A 20200-nucleotide genomic window follows, 5' to 3' on the forward strand; every position below is an offset into this window, starting at 1 on the left:
TGCAGAGAGCCTTGCTGTTTTGACAGCCGCACTAACAGTTTCCACCTCGCTGGAAAAAAACAGCAAGGTGGAAATGGCGAGTGCAGGGGGTCAGTTGAATACTGGCCGACCAGCTGTGACACCGAGCTATCGGCACTGCTTGCCAGAGAGCATTGAATACCGCCCATAGCATTAATACATTGCATTGTACATGGATGCATATCTGTATAATTTGGTCTACCATCAGGTAGGTTACTTTACGAGAAAGCAAACCAAATTTGTATAGGACCATGACAATGACTGATATAGCAACACCAGCAATGAAGCTCATGAGAAGGATTTTCTTTAGCCGTTTCATTAATGGGAACAGTTTACCATTATATGAATCAATCCCATCAACACCTATAAAATAAGAAAATGAATCTATACCAGAGGCTGAATTTCAGAATTTGATCACTTTATAACATATTGTATAAAGAAATGTACTATTATATGGTTTGAAAAGATGCACATTATAAAGGTTCATAATATTATACCAGTACCCCATTTTAAGAAACACAGTAAATGTTAGGCACAGATCTGTACTTTATAAAGAACTAAGTATTTTGAAATTGCCCCTATGCCCCATTATTTATGGTTATATATAGCACCTTTAAAAGGAAATAATGTAGTGTTCCTAGGGACTGAAATTGTCCCTTTTAGTTTGACCACACGTTTAGCCAAGATACCAATAGTGCTTGAACCCCTCACATACAGTGCTAATGTACACATATAATGAAAAAAAAAGGGGGAGTATTTGAATTAAATACAGCAGTTGAGTAAATTGGAAAACACAAATCACAATAAATAACATTGTTTATTCCCTTCAGAAAACTAAATTTATTGGCTTGCATATGAACACCTGCACCTTTTACTAATGGCATGGCTTTTTTCAGTCAAGCCTTCTTTTGTGCTTTTCATCCTGATCTTATCATCATCCTAGTTAATTATTTTCATCGGCCCTGGGATTCACACAAAGCTGGCAGACACAGCTGAATCTCAGGGGATGAAACATGGCTGGAAAACACAGGTAAAAGCATCGCATTTAGTGTTAATACAAAAAAAATAAAAAAAAAAATCTGAAGGTGGTAGACCAAATTTATTCCAACGGATTTGGAGTTAGTTGGTCTTTAATTACCCATTGCTTTAAATGGAAATGTGAGCATTAGTGAATAATTATGGATTCTAACAAACAGTTGAATGTTTATATGAGTAACGTACTACCTGAAACCCTGCAGCCAAGCAACACGCCTATCATTTTTCTGGGGTAGTTTATTGTCAATAAAATGACTAAACAGGGCTAGTCGTAGACTATGCACATTTTTTTTTTACAAGCAAATTATTAAAAATTAAGCTCAGCTCCACTATTAAGCCCTTTATTAGCAATGTTGCAATATCGTCTGAAATCTAATATATTAGGATATAAATTCACATAATTCAGTTAATATCACCTCAAAAATGATCACACCTTGGATTTCTCGTCCTGCGTGACTCCATGTCAATTGCTCCACACCACTCATTCGTCACATGAAGTTCATATTATCTGGTGACCTATCAATTGTCCATTTATGTAATAGAAAGGGGACAGTCGATTCTCCTTTAAAGTGCTTGGTACTTTATAGTTTATAATTGTTTTTATTATTTAAAACACATTTTCTGAGTGGTCATTGAGACAGGTGGAAAGGAAGGCGTTTATTAGAAAATTGTTGAATTCAACATGGACTAAAAGGGAATAAACTTTAAATGTGCAGTTCCATTTTGCTCACCCAGCTGCAGTGTTAAATTTTTACCAATGCATGTGTTGGTAAATACTAGGGCATAATAATTTAAACACGAAGGCAAAACGTTCTGAAAACGTTGGAAGTGGACCACAGCTTTCTGGGTGTCAAATATCTTGTGGGTTTGGAAATGGAGTAAAGAAATAGCAACTGGGGACTGCACTTTTAAAGGCAAAAAAAAAGTCCTAAATGCACACCACTTTTACAAATCCGGGGCATAAGTTTTACCAAAGGACAGGAAAAAAAAAAAAATTAGGGAGCATTGTGAATAATTTTTTTCTGGATAGTTGTTTTGAAAATTAAAAAAAATGGGCACAAAGGGAAAAGCTAGACAAAATAAAATAAAAATTACACATCTTTGTTGAAGTACATCAGACTAGGTTCAACCTATACAAAAAAAAAATCCTCTAAAAATATTTTGGTAGTAAAATAATACGCATGGGAGCCGTCTAAACATTTTCTCAGACATAACGGCATACCTTCTTGGGGTTGTAACATGAAGAGTAAAGGGAGCAAAAAAAATAATTTTTTTAATGCTTTAAAGGACATTTTCAGTCTTAGACAATAGTATACAATAGGGACAGGAAATACCCTAAAGTTCCTTCTCTGCCTTTCCAGAGTAGTTTGGGATCCATCTGGGGCCATTCACCTTGCCCAGTTTTAAGTTATTTCTTAACTCGTTTTATGCCTGGTATGAAGACTGGGTCAGGCAACCTGCAGACTCTGGGTTAGCGCCGGTAAACCCCCTGCCATTCTGCAGTGCCACTTGTAGGCTGTTGGTATGGTCAGGACAACTTATGGGTGAACATAATGCTTGAGTAGTGATCATGAGTCAGCCACCCCATTGGGGCAACACTGCTCTACGCTACAGTCATTTCCCAAATCTGGGTCTTGATGCACTCCACTTTTGTGAACTTTTAATGCACTCTGCCAGTAACAAGGGCCTGTTGTGTAGTTCTTGCTTAGCCATATGCTGTTCAGTCCGATCTAAGTTGGGGCACCAACCCCATTAGGCTGGCACTTCCTGTAGTTTGCCATTGCCATTAATGATGCTGGCTAGCGCTGGTCTTCTCTGCCAGGTGTCGTAGGAAACTATCATCGGCCTGTCCACGGTGGTTCAATGCCTCGCTCTTAAACAGAGCTGGAGGTGGAGGCAGGTGTGGTACTGGCGGTACTGCCAAGTGATGCGGATGGGAGTGCGGATGTGGGTGCAGATGTAGGTGGGAGAATGGGTGTGGGATGGGCCGAGGTGGCAGAGCACTCAGGGCATTAAGGTTCAGGGGTGGCGTGGGACTGCTTGGTTGCACATGGGCTGTTTGGAGGTTAGTGACACCTTGTGATGGATTGTTAAGAGCAATCTGCAAGGCCGGGGGAACACCCACTGGACTGGTGACTCTAAAACACTTCTCCTTGTGTGCCTTCAACATGTTGGAGAAACGGAAGCGCATACCACAAACATCACATGGGTAAGGCTTCTCGCCCGTGTGGGTCCTGCGGTGACGTTTCATGTTTGGGCGACTGGTGAAGCTCTTGCCACAGATTTCACAGATAAAGGGTTTCTCTCCTATGAAGAGCAGAAAAGAAAAAACAGTTTATAAAATCGGTTTCAAAACATCTGTAAGTGCATAATACAGCAACCATTCCACTGAAACCAAACATTGACTGTGTATTTACTTTTGTAATTGATTGGGTGATAATTTAAGCAGAGGATTACGGATTAGGACAAAAGCTATTTTGTATATACAGATTGTTTACATCCATTAACTGGTTTACTGAAGACATACAGATGTGTCCATATGAATCCATCTTCCATGCGATACAAGTCGTGTGATACCCAACGCATAAACGCCATGGGCATCTTGTGACTGTCTCCACTGAATAGCATCTTATTTGCAAAACGGAGCGAGTACTACACACAAGCAGTGTCTGCTGATTAAAATATATGTGTCAGAGTCTCAGTGTGTGATTGCCACTGTATCTGAATAAGATATGGAACTTTGAAAAAAACGTAGCATTTTGTATGCAGATACAGCAGCAGACACACTGAATATAGGCATGTTGAATACCATTTTATTAGCAGAAACTCAGTTTCGCAAATAAGTTGCACCACTAGAAGGGCTGTTTAGCACAAAATGAGGCTAGATGTACATTGACACATCTGCACTACTACTCTAAACGTAAAACAATTAAGGTAAAACAGTAAAAATGCCAGATCATGACAACCTCAGCACAATCAATTTGCTTTTTAGCTAAAACCCCCAAACTTCTCCTGCGACATATACTAATGGTTTAGAGCAGGGCTGGCCAAACCAGTCCTCAAAATCTACCAACAGTTCATGTTTTCCATACCACCTGGCTGGTATACAGGTGTAGTAATTATGAACTTTCACATTTTTATACATTTTCAAACACGTGCTGCAATCATCTCTAACCAACACATTCTACAGTTCCCAAAGTGATATAGAAAACACGAACTGTTGGTAGATCTCGAGGCCCGGTTTGGCCACCCCTGGTTTACAGAATATTGTGACTGGTATCAAACAATGACAAAACCCTTGCTATCCTCTTCTTCACCACCTAACCTAAGCATACATTAGCAAACTCAGGTGATTGAGGGAACAATCTTACCAGTGTGTGTTTTCATGTGCTCATCAAAATACTGCTTCATGTTGAAGTCTTTTCCACACCACTGGCACATGAACTGCTTGTGTCCGATGTGGATGCTCATGTGTGAACGCAGCTGATACTTGTACTGAAACCGCTCATCACAGTTCTGCAGACAAAAAAAATATTTTAACCATGACAAATCAACAAGTCAAGATATCTAATAGCATATAGTCAAGATGGCATATAGCAAAGGCTGTATATTATTTTTTATTACTGAACTAAATAACTGGTGTCTTTTGGCTCCCACTAACGGTGCACAGCATTCTCTCACTATCTGCTTACCATGTAAGGAGGAGAAGGAAGCCAAAAATAAGCAGACCATATGACACTGTAGCCTGCTGTGCAGGAACACACTCCAGTGGAATATCAGGATAACAATGAATGATGTATATAACCCTCATGGGCCATAGCTAAATAATTCAATTTTGGAAATATATGACTGGAAAAAGCTATATCTAATATCTAATATTCTGTATATAATAGCAAGTTACAATACCAAGCACAATGTATTTAAACTGTTCGTGGTGGAACAACTATGTGTTTCTTTTGAAAACCATTAGATTACAAGATGTGACATCAGATACCCATACAGAGAATGGCATGGTCACACAGTAGTTAATGTTAATGCCTCAGAGTGCAGGGGTTGTGCATTGAGTTGGGGTCATCTTGGTGGAATTTGTAGGTACTCGCTTTGCTTGCTCTTCTGGGTATTCCTGTATACTATCACAGTATAAAGACATTACAGTAGTTGGCTTCTAACAAAAGTGGATATTCGCTTCCATCTGCTAATTAGTTATTTGAGACTAAACGCCAATGAGACCGGGTCAGAGTTGACTAAATCAATATTCTCTGGAAAGCGACGGTTAATATTTAATTATACACCTAAATAACATTGCTGCATTTATTATTTTATGTATCTGCATGAATATAGTTCGATGTAACCATAAATGGAAACATGCTTGTAAGTGACTGAAGCTGCCCACACACTAGAAAGATCTGCGATCTTAAGATGTGCGCATAAATTAACCTTTTGGACAAAAGATTTCAGGCAAGCGAGTATCTTTACCAAAGCTTTCTCTTAAGATCCCATGTGTGTTCCTATGGATCTTTTGATAAATCTTCTGATCTGTTATGCAGCATGTTAGATCAGAAGATTTAGCAAAAGATCCGCGGGAGTGCGCATCTGACCGATATCGGTCGATTTTTGGCCGATTATCGGTAAAAACCGACCGGTATATTGGTCGATTTGTCAGATATCGGCAAAAAAATTGTTCTAGCGTGTGGGCACCTTAAGGCTCACAAAGTCACACCTCACCTCACATCTGAAAGGCTTTTCTCCCGAATGTTGCAGAGAGTGAACCTTCAAGGACATACTTCTCTTGAATGATTTCCCACATGTCTCACAGGTGAATGGCATGTCTTTTGTGTGAGCTGTACAAAGAGAAAGGGGAAAAAAAAAAAAAAGTGTTGTAGAAAAAACCCACATGCACAAAAAAAGAAAAAAAAGAAACCATGTCATCTAAATATCTGGCTAGTGCTCCCGCTAGGCTGTTTTAGCCGGGCGCTGCACCCTGCCCGATTTTTAAAGGGCTAAATGCGCCTTGCCCCTCTAGCAGCGCCCCGCTAAAAGAGCCTGGTGCCTGCCCCGACTGTGTGCCCAGGCGCTTCCCCAGCAGCACAGCAACTTCGGCGGGCCTGCCCCCTTTAGTGACGGCAGCGGCCCGGGCGCACAGCTTTTGTGATGTCGACGGCCCGGAACCGTCCACAACTGTGACGTTGGCTGGCCCAGTCTTCCCCCCTTGCACTGCCCCCGTGCAGCAGCGCCCTGCCCGCACAAAATCCTAGAGTGAATACTACCTGGCCATGCAAGATGACCAAAAGGAAATCTGTTTGTTCAATGAAAGTATTTTTCATAATCAGCTTAACTGATTTACACTAATGACTAAAAATAGGTGGGCAAATTATTGCAACAATAATGGTCATCTTGTACCAAGGTGGAGTACTCACCAGTGAAATAAGGGTACTTTAGAAGTTATGTACTTTGCAACTTCAAATAAATATAACATGTACAAACATTAACTTGACATTTCATGTTGTAAAAACGATCAAGCGTTAACTCTACATTAAAGTCTACATCACCAAAAAAATAATAAATCCTTTATTAATTTACTCTAAAAAAAAAAATTAAAGTAATGGGTTAAAGCAAGCACTTAACACTGTAGGATACAATGTACTACTGAATAATTAATCCTCACACGAGTTAGAGCTCCGAAGAACTTTGAGTGATATATTTTACTTTCTCGTCTAGTGTGTACATAACATCGTTAACGAACCGAACCGCACTTCCACACATCATTAACATTCAATACTGACAAGGGAGGACCTTGTTAAAGAGGGCCTTGCTGCAGCATGGATACAGTTAACCCCTCGCCATCATCGGCAATTGTGTATGCACTTGCCGATGCCACAAGTCTCTCTGAAACTTAATTCAAAATGTAAACTTTTTGGTTCATCAAAGTGGTTTTTTAGCATGTCATTGAGTAGGCAAAATAAATTAACGATTTATTCTTGTGCCCACAAATGATCCTTAAATTAGAAAATGTAAGCTGTACTTTATATCAGTATATCAGTGGTTCTCAACCTTGGTCCTCAGGACCCCCCAACAGTGCATGCTTTCCAGGTCTGCACACAGAATCACAGGTGAAATAATTAGCTCCACCTGTGATCTTTTAAAATGAATCCGTGAATATTGAGTGCACCTGCCAGGTGACCTGGAAAACATGTACTTTTGGGGGGGTCCTGAGGACCAAGATTGAGAACCACTGCTTTATATAATTAAGAGATTTCACTCTGTGCTGAACATGAACCAAGCTCATTTCCTAAATAAGGTAAGTTAGATTATTAGAATGTTTTGGATGTCGGTGGGTATTTTAGAAGGTGTATTTTAAAAAAGCCTAATACTATTACAGCAAATATTATGTAACCTGATGTTTTGCATATACATTCAGAAAGCGAAAAATGCAGCTAAATTTATAGTCTAATTCAATGTTGGCAAGCCCTTAATCACGACTTTAAAAGCATGCATTTAGTATGTGTGTGTGTGCTATAAGAAATATCACCAGAAAATGTAATGTTCTAAGGCTTGCCTATACATGTACCGAGCAACTAACTGAAATATTACCATTCTAAGGAGGACATAAAAGTAACCATGCAGATAGCAATTTTAATTTCCTATCATGTAATCCCTACTATGTGGCACAAGCTGGCAAGGAATATATTAAAACTATGCTATGTCAGAAGATAACATCAATCCCAATATACTGAAGTTCTCCATCTAGTGGCTGAAACATATAATGCGAGCTGGAAAACCAGCGTTTTTTAGAATTAATACATGTTACATAATACCCAAAGTATGAAAAACTACTATACGAAAAAAAAGTGTATTCATACATAATTTACAAATGTATTTTAATATGAACATGCAAGAATTAGCTTAATAATTACTCTGCATACAACATTTCTAAACTATAATGTGATTAACTGTTCCAAATGGCCATTATGAAACTTAAAATCTGCTAATGCAAATAGTATTGAGCAAGATGGCATTCTATAGGATGGTGGATCCGTACTAGTTCTTGACCTCCATGTTTTTGGAACCCATCTAATAAATGAAGCACATCACAAACACAGCTACAACCAGGGACGTGCGGTGAGGTAAACGGCTAAGGAGTCCCTGGCAAGTACCAGAGCCAGATTTGCACACAATATATGAGCCATGGGGTACATGCCGGCAATATACACATGTGCAGCAGAATACACTGCTGGAGATTCGATGAGTTTTGCTATGAGATGTGCCGAAAAGGTAGCCAGGTAAGGCACTGCCTCACCTGCCATAGACTTTTTACTCCAGAGTTTTGACTATAAAAATTATTAGAATAATAAAAATAAGGAATTTGGTACTCACCGATAATTCCCTTTCTCCAAGGCAGCAGGGGACACTGCAGTCATAACGTGTGGGATAGCATGGTGTACTGGAGGAGTCGGCACTTTAAGAAAATTTGAATGTGGCTGGCTCCTCCCCCCTTCTATCCCCCCCCAGACCTCAGTCTTAAAAAACTGTGTCCGCGAGAGGAGATGATAGGGCAAGCAACCGACAGGAGGAGGATACTGTCACTCAGAGAAAACAGAGATTAGGCCAACACACATTGAAAAAACAGCAAATATGTATCAACAGACACACTTGTACATATAGAAACATAGAAAAGAAGAACTTTTAACAAACATACAATTGCATGTTCACCTTTTATGTTAAAGGTAAGTACAATTTCTGTATGGCAGGAAGACTAGCGCTGGGTGGGCGTGCAGTGTCCCCTGCTGCCTTGGAGAAAGGGAATTATCGGTGAGTACCAAATTCCTTATTTCTCCCTCGGCCAGCAGGGGACACTGCAGTCATAACGTGTGGGAATAATACCCAAGCACTACTCCCGGGTGGGAGAGCCCTGGGATTCCTGCAACACCGCCCTTCCAAAAGATGCCTCAGAAGTGGCAAAGGTGTCGAACCTGTAAAACCGAGCGAAGGTATTTGTACCAGCCCAAGTGGCCGCCCTACACACTTGTGCAAGGGAAACCCCCCTAGCCAGGGCCCAGGACGTACTTACCGACCTGGTGGAGTGGGCTGATATGGTAGCCGGTGCCTGTCTTTGAGCCTGCACATAGGCTTCCTTTATGGTCAGGCAAAGCCAGCGGGCCAGCGTTTGTTTCGAGGCTGGCCATCCTCTCTTTTCGGCTCCATACAGAATGAAAAGATTATCAGATTTTCGTACATCTGCCGTACGTTTCAGATAAATTCGTAAGGCCCGAACTACATCCAGCAACTTAGATTCTCCAGATAAGACTGGAATCACGATGGGTTCATTTACATGAAATGCCGAAACTACCTTTGGCAAAAAATCCTTTCGGGTCCTTAGCTCTGCTCTGTCTTTGTGGAGGATTAAGAAAGGAGCTCGGCAAGAAAGAGCCCCAAGCTCTGATACTCGGCGCGCCGAAGCTAAAGCCAGTAACATGACCGTCTTCCATGTGAGATATTTAATGTCTACCGAGGAAAGAGGTTCAAACAGGTCTGACTTAAGGAAGTTCAGTACCAGTGGGAGTTCCCATGGCTCTGTAGGTGATACAAACGGTGGTTGTATTCTCAGTACTCCTTTTAGGAATGTTTGCACCTCCGGGATGAGGGCTAACCTTCGATGGAAAAAGATAGAAAGGGCAGAGACCTGTACCTTTAACGAGCCCAACCGGAGACCGGAGTTTAAACCCACCTGTAAGAATTGTAGTAGTCTGGACAAATGAAATACAGCCCTTGGAAACTTCATGGACTCACACCAACGGATATAGGCCCGCCATATCCTATGATAGTGGGCCGATGTGACCCCCTTCCTGGCCTTTAACATGGTGGGAATAACCGAAGATGGGATTCCCCTCCTTTTTAGCAGATTGGCCTCAATAGCCAGGCCGTTAAATGCAGATGACCTAAGTTTTGGTAACCGAATGGTCCTTGTTGAAGTAGGTCTGGACGCATTGGGAGGCGCCAAGCGTCTACTGACAGGAGCTTGAGGTCGGAGTACCACGATCTCCTCGGCCAATCCGGTGCCACTAAGATGACGGTTGTGTCCTCCCTCTTTATCTTTTTGAGGACTCTTGGCAGAAGAGGAAACGGAGGGAAAATGTAGACAAGTCTGTATGGCCACCGAATGGACAAGGCGTCTACTGCCACCGCCGCTGGATCCAGTGACCTGGCGCAATAGAGAGGCAGCTGATGGTTCAGTCTGGAGGCCATCAGATCTATCTGCGGAGTCCCCCACCGGAGGGTGATCTGATGAAACACCTCCGGATGGAGGGCCCACTCCCCTGGGTGGAAATCTTGTCGACTGAGATAGTCCGCCTGCCAATTTTCCACCCCTGGGATGAAAACTGCCGAGAAATCTGTGGAATGAGCCTCTGCCCATTCTAAAATGGGTCGAACCTCTCTCATGGCGGCACGGCTCCTTGTGCCCCCTTGCCGATTTACATAGGCCACTGCTGTCATGTTGTCGGACTGAATCCTTATTGAACGTCCCCTGAGCAGGTCGTGTCCCTGCAACAGGGTGAGTCTGATGGCTCGCAACTCCAGGATGTTTATGGGGAGTTTGGATTCTTGGAGTGACCATCTTCCCTGAAACCTGTGGTTCAGGGCCACTGCTCCCCAGCCTCGGAGGCTGGCATCCGTCGTCACTATGGTCCACGTACAGGGTCTGAAACTGCGGCCCTGCAACAGATTCGGGGTATGGAGCCACCACCGAAGAGAGGTGCGGGCTTTTTGTGACAGGGTGATTCTCTTGTGGATCTGAAGGTGTGATCCCGACCACTGGGATAACAAATTCCCTTGGAACTCCCGTGAGTGGAAGCGGCCGTATGGTAGAGCCTCGAAGGAGGCCACCATCAACCCCAACAGGCGAGTACAAAGATGTGCAGAGACTCTGCGTAGAAGCAGGATCTGACGTACTCTCGACTGAAGGGTCCTGATTTTGTCCCTTGGAAGGAATACCCTTTCCTGGACTGTGTCCAGTATCAGACCTAGGAACTGAAGTCTTTGAGACGGGTTTAGTTGTGACTTTCTGAAGTTTACTATCCACCCGTTTTGTGTTAGGAAATTGCAGGTCAGAAGGGCATCTGCCTCTAACTTCTGTTGACATGGCGACTTTAAGAGGAGATCGTCTAAGTAAGGTATGATGGTCACTCCCTGTAGACGAAGAGCGGTGACCATACAGGCCAGCACCTTTGTAAAAACCCGCGGGGCGGATGAGAGGCCAAAGGGTAAACCTCTGAACTGGTAGTGACTGTCTTGGATGGCGAACCTGAGGAATCTCTGATGTGGTTCCCAAATGGGGATATGTAAGTATGCGTCTTTTATATCCAGGGAAAGAAGATATTCCCCTTTTTCCAAAGATGTCACTACTGAACGAATTGACTCCATTTTGAACTTGTGATAAAACACAAATTCGTTTAGGTTCTTTAAGTTGAGAATAGGACGGACGGAGCCGTCTGGTTTTGGCACGACGAAGATGCTTGAGTAATACCCGGTTCCCCGTTGATGAGGTGGAACTGGGATGATTACTTTTGAGAGAATGAGAGACTGGATGGAGCCGCAGAGAGCTGAGGCTGTTTCCACACAAGATGGAAGGCTTATTGGAAAGAATAAGGTTGGAGGTGGGGCCGTGAACTCCAGTTTGTAACCCTGAGTCACTATCTGGAGTACCCAGGCGTCTTTGCAGTGGGACTTCCAAGTGTCTGCAAACAACAACAGCCTGGCGCCCACCTCGGGATCCCCCAGGTGAGCAGGGAGACCGTCATGCCACCGGTTTTTCAGTGGCCTTCTGGTCTCTAAGGGAGGAAGTGGCTGAGGGTTGTGCTGTTCTAGCACCACGTCCTCGGCGGCCTCTGTAGGATGAGAAACCTCCCCTGGACCTACCTCTAAACCCTGCGTTACCTCGAAAGGACCGAAAAGTAGGAGACACAAATGGCCTTTTTGCAGCCGGAGCAGAAGAAGGAAGGAAAGGCGATTTTCCCCCCGTTGCCTGTGAGATCAGCCTATCTAGATCTGGACCAAAAAGCATGTCACCCGTGAAAGGAAGGCCTTCCACAGCCTTTTTGATCTCTGGTTCGGCCTGCCATGAACGCAGCCAAACAGAGCGTCTGGCCACCACTGCGGAGGCCGAGGCCTTAGCTCCTAAAACTGAAATATCAGAAGCCGCTTCGCCTATGTATGAAGAGGCGTCCCTGATGCACTCTGCCAAGGGAAGTAGTTCATCCCGCGGAGTGTTTTGTTCTAAACCAGTGACAAGGTCAGAGGCCCATTTTTCCATTGCTCTGGCTACCCAAGCAGATGCCAGAGCAGGGCGGAGCAGAACTCCTACATTCGAATAAATGTTCTTAAGGGAACTATCCAAGCGTCTATCCTGAGATTCTTTTAGGGACACTGCCCCAGGTATAGGGAGTGTGGTTTTCTTGGATAGGCGGGATAGAGACACATCCGGAGTGGGAGGGGTCTCCCATTTTTCTCTTGAGCTATCTGAGAAGGGGTAAAGGACCTTTAATCTCCTTGACATTTGAAATTTTCTGTCAGGAGATTTCCAGACTTTTAAAAGAGGGTCATCTAACTCCTCTGAGTCTGGGAAGGTTAGGGGGTGTTTTTGAACCCTACCAAAAATAGATACCTGAGGTGGTGCTGAGGTATCAGCAATCTGAAAAGTGTCCCGGATTTCTCTGATCAGGCCTTCCACTCCCTGCACCTCATCTTCTGGAAGGTCATCCCCAATAGGATCCTGAGCCAGATCTGGAGGAAATTCCCCCTCCTCTAAGGGGATACAGTTATCAGTGTCGTCTGCTAGGACTATAGCCGGCACTGCTCTTCTCTTCACTGGAGGTGAAGAGGGTCTAGTTTGGGAGTAGGAAGATACAGACTGTTTTAGGGAGTCAACCGACTGAATAAGGGATGAAGCCCATAGTGGCTCAGTAGTAGCAAGCTGCGACAGGTGAGAGTGAAAAACTTCCCTGTCCTTTCTGGAAGCCTCCATTTCAGCTGTGAAGTTAGAAAGGAGGGTCTGTAACACATCCCCAGAGTTCTGGGTGGTATCCTGAGGCCCAGGGGAACTAGGAGTAACAGCAACCTGCACCCTTGCAGCGGTCTGTATACGTGTATAGCAAGGGCCACAAAGGGAGACACCCTTAATGTGCTGCGTGTACTACTGCTTGCAGTCCTTGCAAGTGTACACTTTTTGTGCAGCCTTAGAGGAGGTAGCCCTTCCTGCCATATTTGTAGTACAGAAGACCCCCAGAGCAACTACCCCTGTTAATCAACACACACACACACACAGTCACAGGCGCTCTAAGCACAGGTAAGGCAGAGGCCTGAGAGAGAACAGGGAGAGAGGAGCCAAGCCTTCCCCCCGATTGTGTTGAACTGGGGATATTCCCCTGACTCACAGTACTGCTGAGGTCCCTGGGGATGCGCTGAAGCCCAAACAGGAGCCGGTACACCGGGACTGCAGGGTTGATGCTGCTTTACAGTAGCGGAGAGATGCTGCGCTCCGTGTAATGGCGTCGTCTGTTCAGGAGAAGCACGAGGGAAGCACCGCCCTCCTGACGCGTACGCTTCCCGCGCCCATCTGCTGGGCGGGAACCTGAAGCCAGCCGCGTCAGCGCTGCCGGCAACCATCAATGGCTGCGGCCGACTGACACTCTCCCCAGCCAGTGCGCTTCTGGCTGGCCCCCTTTCTTTGTGTCCTGGAAGCCGGGGGAACGTAGCCTTGGACCCGGACGCACGCCGCATGCAGCTGCGGCGGGTCCCCGGAGCGAAGCTCCGGTGGCTTGGGAAGCAGAGGAAACACTGCGTGCAGTGTCGACTGCTCCCTTCCAGGATTCTTCGTTGCAGGCAGACCGTCCTGTCTGCCTGTCTCTATTAATAAAAATAGTAGAAAATAAACAAAATTAAATAAAAAACCTAATCTCCCAAAGGAGACTACTGCCCAGGAGACCGACTCCTCCGGGCACTTTTTTAAGACTGAGGTCTGGGGGGGGATAGAAGGGGGGAGGAGCCAGCCACATTCAAATTTTCTTAAAGTGCCGACTCCTCCAGTACACCATGCTATCCCACACGTTATGACTGCAGTGTCCCCTGCTGGCCGAGGGAGAAATAAGATTTTCTTAATATTTTATTTGCATTTTTGACATATTATAAAAAGTCAAAACTCTGGCATATACGTTAGTATGACAGGAAAGTCTGTGCCTCACCCCACCTCACACCACTGGCTACAACACATGATGAGATACATCATAACTAGCATCATGGAGAACAGTAGATGTTGAGTCAGTAAGTACAGGGCTGGGCAACACCAGCCCTCCAGATGTTAATGAACTACACATCCCAGCATGCCTTGCATCAGTTTCAGCATGGCCACATAGCAAAACTAATGCAAAGCATCCTGGGATGTGTAGTTCACTAACATCTGGAGGGCCGGTGTTGCCCAGCTCTAATTAAGTAGGAGAGTTTCAAAAAAAGTGGGAATTTACAGTAAGAACAGAGTAGTGTTTCCGGTCTAACATCTGGAGGGCCGGTGTTGCCCAGCCCTGCACTAGGGGGTGCCAACGAGACAAGTCAACAAATGTAATGAACCTCTGTGTGACTTACCAACCAGATGCTTGCGGACATGCGCCATGGTGTAGAACTTCTTCTCACAGATCTCACATGAGAACTTCTTCTCAGCATATCCATGGACGATCTTAATGTGCTCATGGAGGGACCAGAGCTTTTTAAAGGTTTTGTTGCATGTGATACACTGTGAAGAAAAGCAGACAGGTCAGGTCAGCTCCTTTAGGTCCAGAAACTGAATAAAAGCAACAACAATTTTAAACCCTAGGATGAATTTGGATTAAGGGCAAGGCATTATACAAGGAACTTGGCAATTAATAAACACATTGATATGGAATGAATTGTTATGACACAGTTAGCCCTGTGTTATTTACATAGGTGACTGCAAGTTTACCATCAGGGCAAGCATACTGCTAGTCACTTAAATAGCTAAAATGACAACAGGACTGCAACCTACTAGAAAACAACATAATTCCTGTCTGGCAAATTAACTGCATCTCAGGTGTGTGGAGAATCCATTGGTTTCTTCAGCAAAAAATACAGATAAATGAAATATCCTGTGATATTCAATATACTGTACTGCGGTTGTACTATTCTGTAGAAAAATTCAGGTAGCAAAGCTATTAAGCTGGAAACCAAATAAAGCTGACAAAATAAATTGTGCACATAACTGAACACATGATGTCTTTCATTCAGAAATGTTTGATAGAGCACAAACCATCAAGTCTGAGTGTCAAACAGGGAGTATTTTGTAACTCCCTGGTCAGCTGCGCACCACCTCCCCATCACGTGACACTTACCACCAATAAAAAGGGTAAGATTGGATTTATTGGACAACTCATATTTATACCTTTTATGCTTTTTAATTGTTTCTTATGTTAATATTGGAGGTTTCATTTGCCATTAGATTTACTTGACTAATCTTACAATAACGGTTTATTTGATGCCATCACAGTGCGCAAGATTATTGGGGTAGATTCTATCAAATGCAATGTGCCTGCGTCTGATAATCCTGCACCTGGTACACCTTACCATTCCCATTAGGAGTCCACGTGGGTTGGGAAAGCATGAAAAAATCCCCAGAATGTAACCCCCCCAGTGTAGGGCCCATATCGATGCGCTGCCCGTGTGTCGCTAGCACCATGAGATGTAGTTCATGCCTGCAATAGTCAGATCGCTTAGCTAGACACCGCACATCACCTGTGTTTTGTGAAACGAGTGATCGCAAACAGCAATCTATGTAAACAGAACACTTTTTAGTACTCCCCTTGGGAAGTTTTGCACCAATCCCAGTGCATAGCCCTCCCTTCAAAATTATTTTGAAACTGATTTTGTGGAATGGTCTTCAAAAAATCTTCTTTCATATTCAGCCACAGAAAAAAAACAATTGAAGGCTAGATTTGGTGAATAAGGAGGTATTTCCACAAAGGACATTTGTTTACTGGCTAAAAACTCAGTGCTGTATGAGAAGATGCATTGGCCTGATGCAAGATCCATGGCAAAAAAGATTTTTCAGTACTTTCCTTTTTCTTTGTTGATGTCGCTCTGCTTCACTCTTGGCAGTCCACACTTTTGCGGATCATTTTTATGAATTGAACACGTTTTGTTTTTCAGTTCTGCAGGTTACTGACCATCCTGGTCTCTTCCTAGTGACACTTTCTCTTAACCAAGAAAGTCTTTCACCCACTTGTAAACTGTTGTATCATTTATCATTATCCCTGAAAACACCAAATATTATCACAGCTCCTTAACAAGTTACGCAAGTTGCGTAACTTACGTATTTTACGTAGCACAGCTCCTGAACAAGTTAGTTTACATAGCCAGCATAGTTGTGTATTGGTATTCTCAATACACCACTACGCAAACTACCGAATGGGCACCGTGATAATACACAAGTACCAATCTTACATATAAAGTAGTGTTCCCGCTAGGCTGTTTTAACAGCCTGCTGCCTGTCCCGCCAGGGTGCACCGGTGAAGCCCTTTCTCTCAAGCCTGTCAGTGATGTGTGGCCGGGTGGGGGAGCAGGGCGGGGCATTTTGGGACGTACTGCTGAGCCCGTCACTGCTGTGTGAACGGGCAGGGGAGCGGGCGGCGCAGCGTGGTCAGCATCAGAGGGAGTATGCTCCATGTGGAGCAGGGGAGGGAGCGGGGTGGTCTGCCGGACTGAAAGTCTGTCATCTTTCACACTTACCGATGATGGCTGAAAAAACAGCCATCAGCGGTAGATGTGCTGGTAAAACCAGCAGACAGCAGAGTTTGCTAGCGATGATGCGGGAGCACTCATCATCGCTAGCAGTTCATCACTGAGGCATACACACTGGTCGACTTTCAGAGCAAAATTGCTCAAAAAGCATGTGTGTATAGGCCTTAAGACTGATGAGTGACTCCACTTTCCAAACTATTTATGAATATTGGACTGAATATCAGTCTTATATTTGGTTTGTCATCCCAGAACCTTTTCTCCTCCACCCAGATGAGAGTGCCAGCCAAATGAAGTATATGTATGTGTGTGTGTGTGTGAGAGTGTGGATATATACACATACATACAGTATATATATATATATATATATATTCCAGTAGAGAGACCGCACTCGCACTATATAGCACAACAGTGGGGTGCCCAACAAAGGGTAAATCTACCCACAATATAGTCCTTCTCCAAATCTCATGACCCAAGGTGTGGGGCACTCGCCAGTACAACACCAGTTCATATGCGTGTTCTCAGTCAAATAGTTTTCATTTACTTCAAGTAGTCAAATGGGTCAATTCATGTACAGTGATTAAATCCAACCATGCCCCAACGTTTTGGTCCTCAAGCAATGGACCTTTATCAAGGAGCCTAGATTGCAAAACATGCAAACAACAACTTAATAGATGCGCTTGAATATACACAAATAAACATGCATCAGAGCAAATAAAACTTACTTCGTGTTTGGTGGAAAATTGATTGAGTCAGCTGTGTGATGCAGTAAACCTCATCCTGGAGGAGATTAGCCTGCACAAGGGTCTGCCCAGGTCTGGCTTAAATACCCCCTCACTGTATCTGGTGCCTCCACGTTTGGCGCCGTTTACCCGGCGTCAGCGTGGTCCTGACATGCTGTGTCAGTGTGGAACGCAATTTGGAACGCACAGCAGCCGGATCCTCCGGAGCAGTGTGTCCCTAACAGTGGTGTGTCGTATGGCAACCTGCATGGATCATATGCGCAATATAGCATGTGTTTATATGGACTAATGGGTGAAACATGAGTAGGTTTAGCTGGACCTGATCGATTCATTAGAGATTTGCCATAGTCAAATTTGGGGAATGGTATGAATGTATAGAGCTGATTAGCCAATGAGGTATGCTAAATAAAAAAAAATAAAAAAAAAACAGGCAGATCTGATAAATCAATCTATCATTACACTCAGACAATGATTGTGTATTACTTGTCTAAGAAGATGGTGTCAGTGTCTATATTAATCGGAACAGATCGCTAGATTCTGTGCTGTTACACTGGGTATATATACACTGTGTATATTTATATATATTTTTTTAAATTATATTTCATTTTTATATATTTTTTTTGAATTTTATTTATACTTAGTAATTATATTACTGGAAAAAAACCCGACTGGGGATATTTACATTACTATTATATGGAAGATATATATTTAATATATTTCCATTTCTAATGCGGTCTACTTCCTTCGATTTTACTGGGTTATTCTCTCTGTGTTTCGTGCCACTTTAAGGTGTAAATTAATGTGGTAAATGAATATCGGAGCCCTTAGACTGAATGAAAAAGAGCTTGTGTGTCTGTGACTTCGTCAGGGGGTGTGACTAAGTCCGTAGCTGTGACGAAACTCATTGGGCGTGGTTACTGGTTCCCGACGTGGTGACGTCCTGGTCTGGTCCATGCAAAAGTCTGTGGAAGCTCCCCGCTGGCTGCTGTGTACCCTCTGCGCTCCGCCTGCAACTGATCACTGCCTGTGGTTATCATCGGCGCCTGGTCCTGCTATACCGCCTGGTCCACACGGCAAGCTTTCAACTTTTAACCCTATGTATGTCAGCATATATTCAAGTAAAATTGTATTATTTATTGCTGACTGGTGCGCTTCATTTCCTTTTTTCTTTACACACACACACAATCAATTTATCATCATTGGCATGAAAACGTCCTTAAGAATTGACATTCTCTTTGAGGAACCGCATGAATGAAGTCTCTTACTTTAGGAATATTGTCAGAGGATTGTTCTCATTTCCTTTTTCTTGTTCTCATTAAGGCCCCTGGGGGCCAATGTACCCAATTGGTATATCCAACGGCTCTCCAGTTTTTTAAAAAGGAGTCCACGGTCACCTCCTCTCGGTGGAGGGGGGACCCAATCAATTAAGCGACATCTCAGGCTGGAAATCTGATGGCCTGTTGCCAAGAAATGGCGAGGGATAGGGAGGTCGGCCTTGCCCGTCTGTGTTGCTGCTCTAATTGAATTTCGATGATTGGCCATGCGTTCACGAAATTTTTGCGTGGTCATGCCCACGTAGGCTAAGCCGCAAGGGCAATTTAATAGATAAATCACATGATCCATTAAACAATTGAGGCGGTGTCATATCCTAATGGCCTTGCCAGAATGAGGGTGTGGATAGGTAGTGCCCGAGGTGCACTTGAAGCTTCCTGGTCGTTTAGAATGTAGCCAAGTTGAGTTTTTGTCAACATTAGGGTTGGCTGTAGGCCTCATTAATAGCAGTTTCAAATTGGGTCCCTTTTTATACGCCATTTATTGTGCGATCATGTAGTTGTAAATTCAACGAGGGATCAGGTGTCACAATTGGCCAGTTTTTCTTTAGACTCCTTTGAATCTTAGTGGAGGCATGATTAAAAATGTTGACGTAGATCATCCTAGGAGTTTCTCTTGGTGTTAGAGTAGGCAAAGTCGTGTTCCTTGCCACCATATTGGTTCTGGCCTTATGTAAGCACCTCTTCAACGTTGTTGGGGGATAATCCCTTCTGAGTGAATCGCTCTATCATTTCAATGATTTGCTGTTCCATCTTAGTTGTATCAGTATTGTTTCTTAGTACTTGCATATATTGGGAAATGGGCAAATGTTCATTCAATGTGGGAGGATGTTGGCTAATTGTTGATAAGAGTATTGCGGTCGGTGGGTTTCCGGAATAGGCATGTGTGGAGAGTACCCTCCGAGATTGAAACATTGATGTCCAGAAAAAGTCAATAGAATTTTTGGAAATAAGATGGGTAAATTTGATAGGGCCGTCCAATTGGTTCAATGAGGTCACATCTCATTGAATTCATCAGATGTACCCGACTTTGGTCAGGTACATCTGATGAATTCAACGAGAGGGTATTATTATAATAATAATAATAATAATAATAATAATAATAATAATAATAATAGAGGTTGGTTTCTCCTAGTAGTAATAGAACTAGTAGATAAACTTCTTCTTAGCGAAGACTTAGATTCCTAAGAAAAACTTTTCTGGTAGCAATGGGAATATGCATATTTTACATAACCATCAAATAAGCAATTAAACCAATATAGGACAAAGACGAAGACA

The 20200-nt window shown here is 43.5% G+C and overlaps 1 protein-coding gene across 3 annotated transcripts in view; it reads right to left on the bottom strand.

Moving 5' to 3' along the window:
• Window positions 1-415: 415 nt before the first annotated feature.
• ZNF652 (zinc finger protein 652) overlaps window positions 416-20200 on the bottom strand; it is a 55117-nt gene continuing 35332 nt past the window's right edge. For all 3 annotated transcript variants that reach the window (XM_083147328.1, XM_083147327.1, XM_083147329.1), the window contains 4 exons: window positions 14686-14833; window positions 5779-5894; window positions 4425-4569; window positions 416-3360 (listed from right to left, as the gene is read on the bottom strand). In XM_083147328.1, the coding sequence (XP_083003454.1) occupies window positions 2840-3360; window positions 4425-4569; window positions 5779-5894; window positions 14686-14833 (930 nt within the window). In that variant the 3' untranslated portion in view covers window positions 416-2839. The remainder of the gene's footprint in view (window positions 3361-4424; window positions 4570-5778; window positions 5895-14685; window positions 14834-20200) is intronic.

This window comes from Crinia signifera, chromosome 6 (genome assembly GCF_055691185.1).
Source record: "Crinia signifera chromosome 6, ASM5569118v1, whole genome shotgun sequence".
Classification (NCBI taxonomy): domain Eukaryota; kingdom Metazoa; phylum Chordata; class Amphibia; order Anura; family Myobatrachidae; genus Crinia; species Crinia signifera.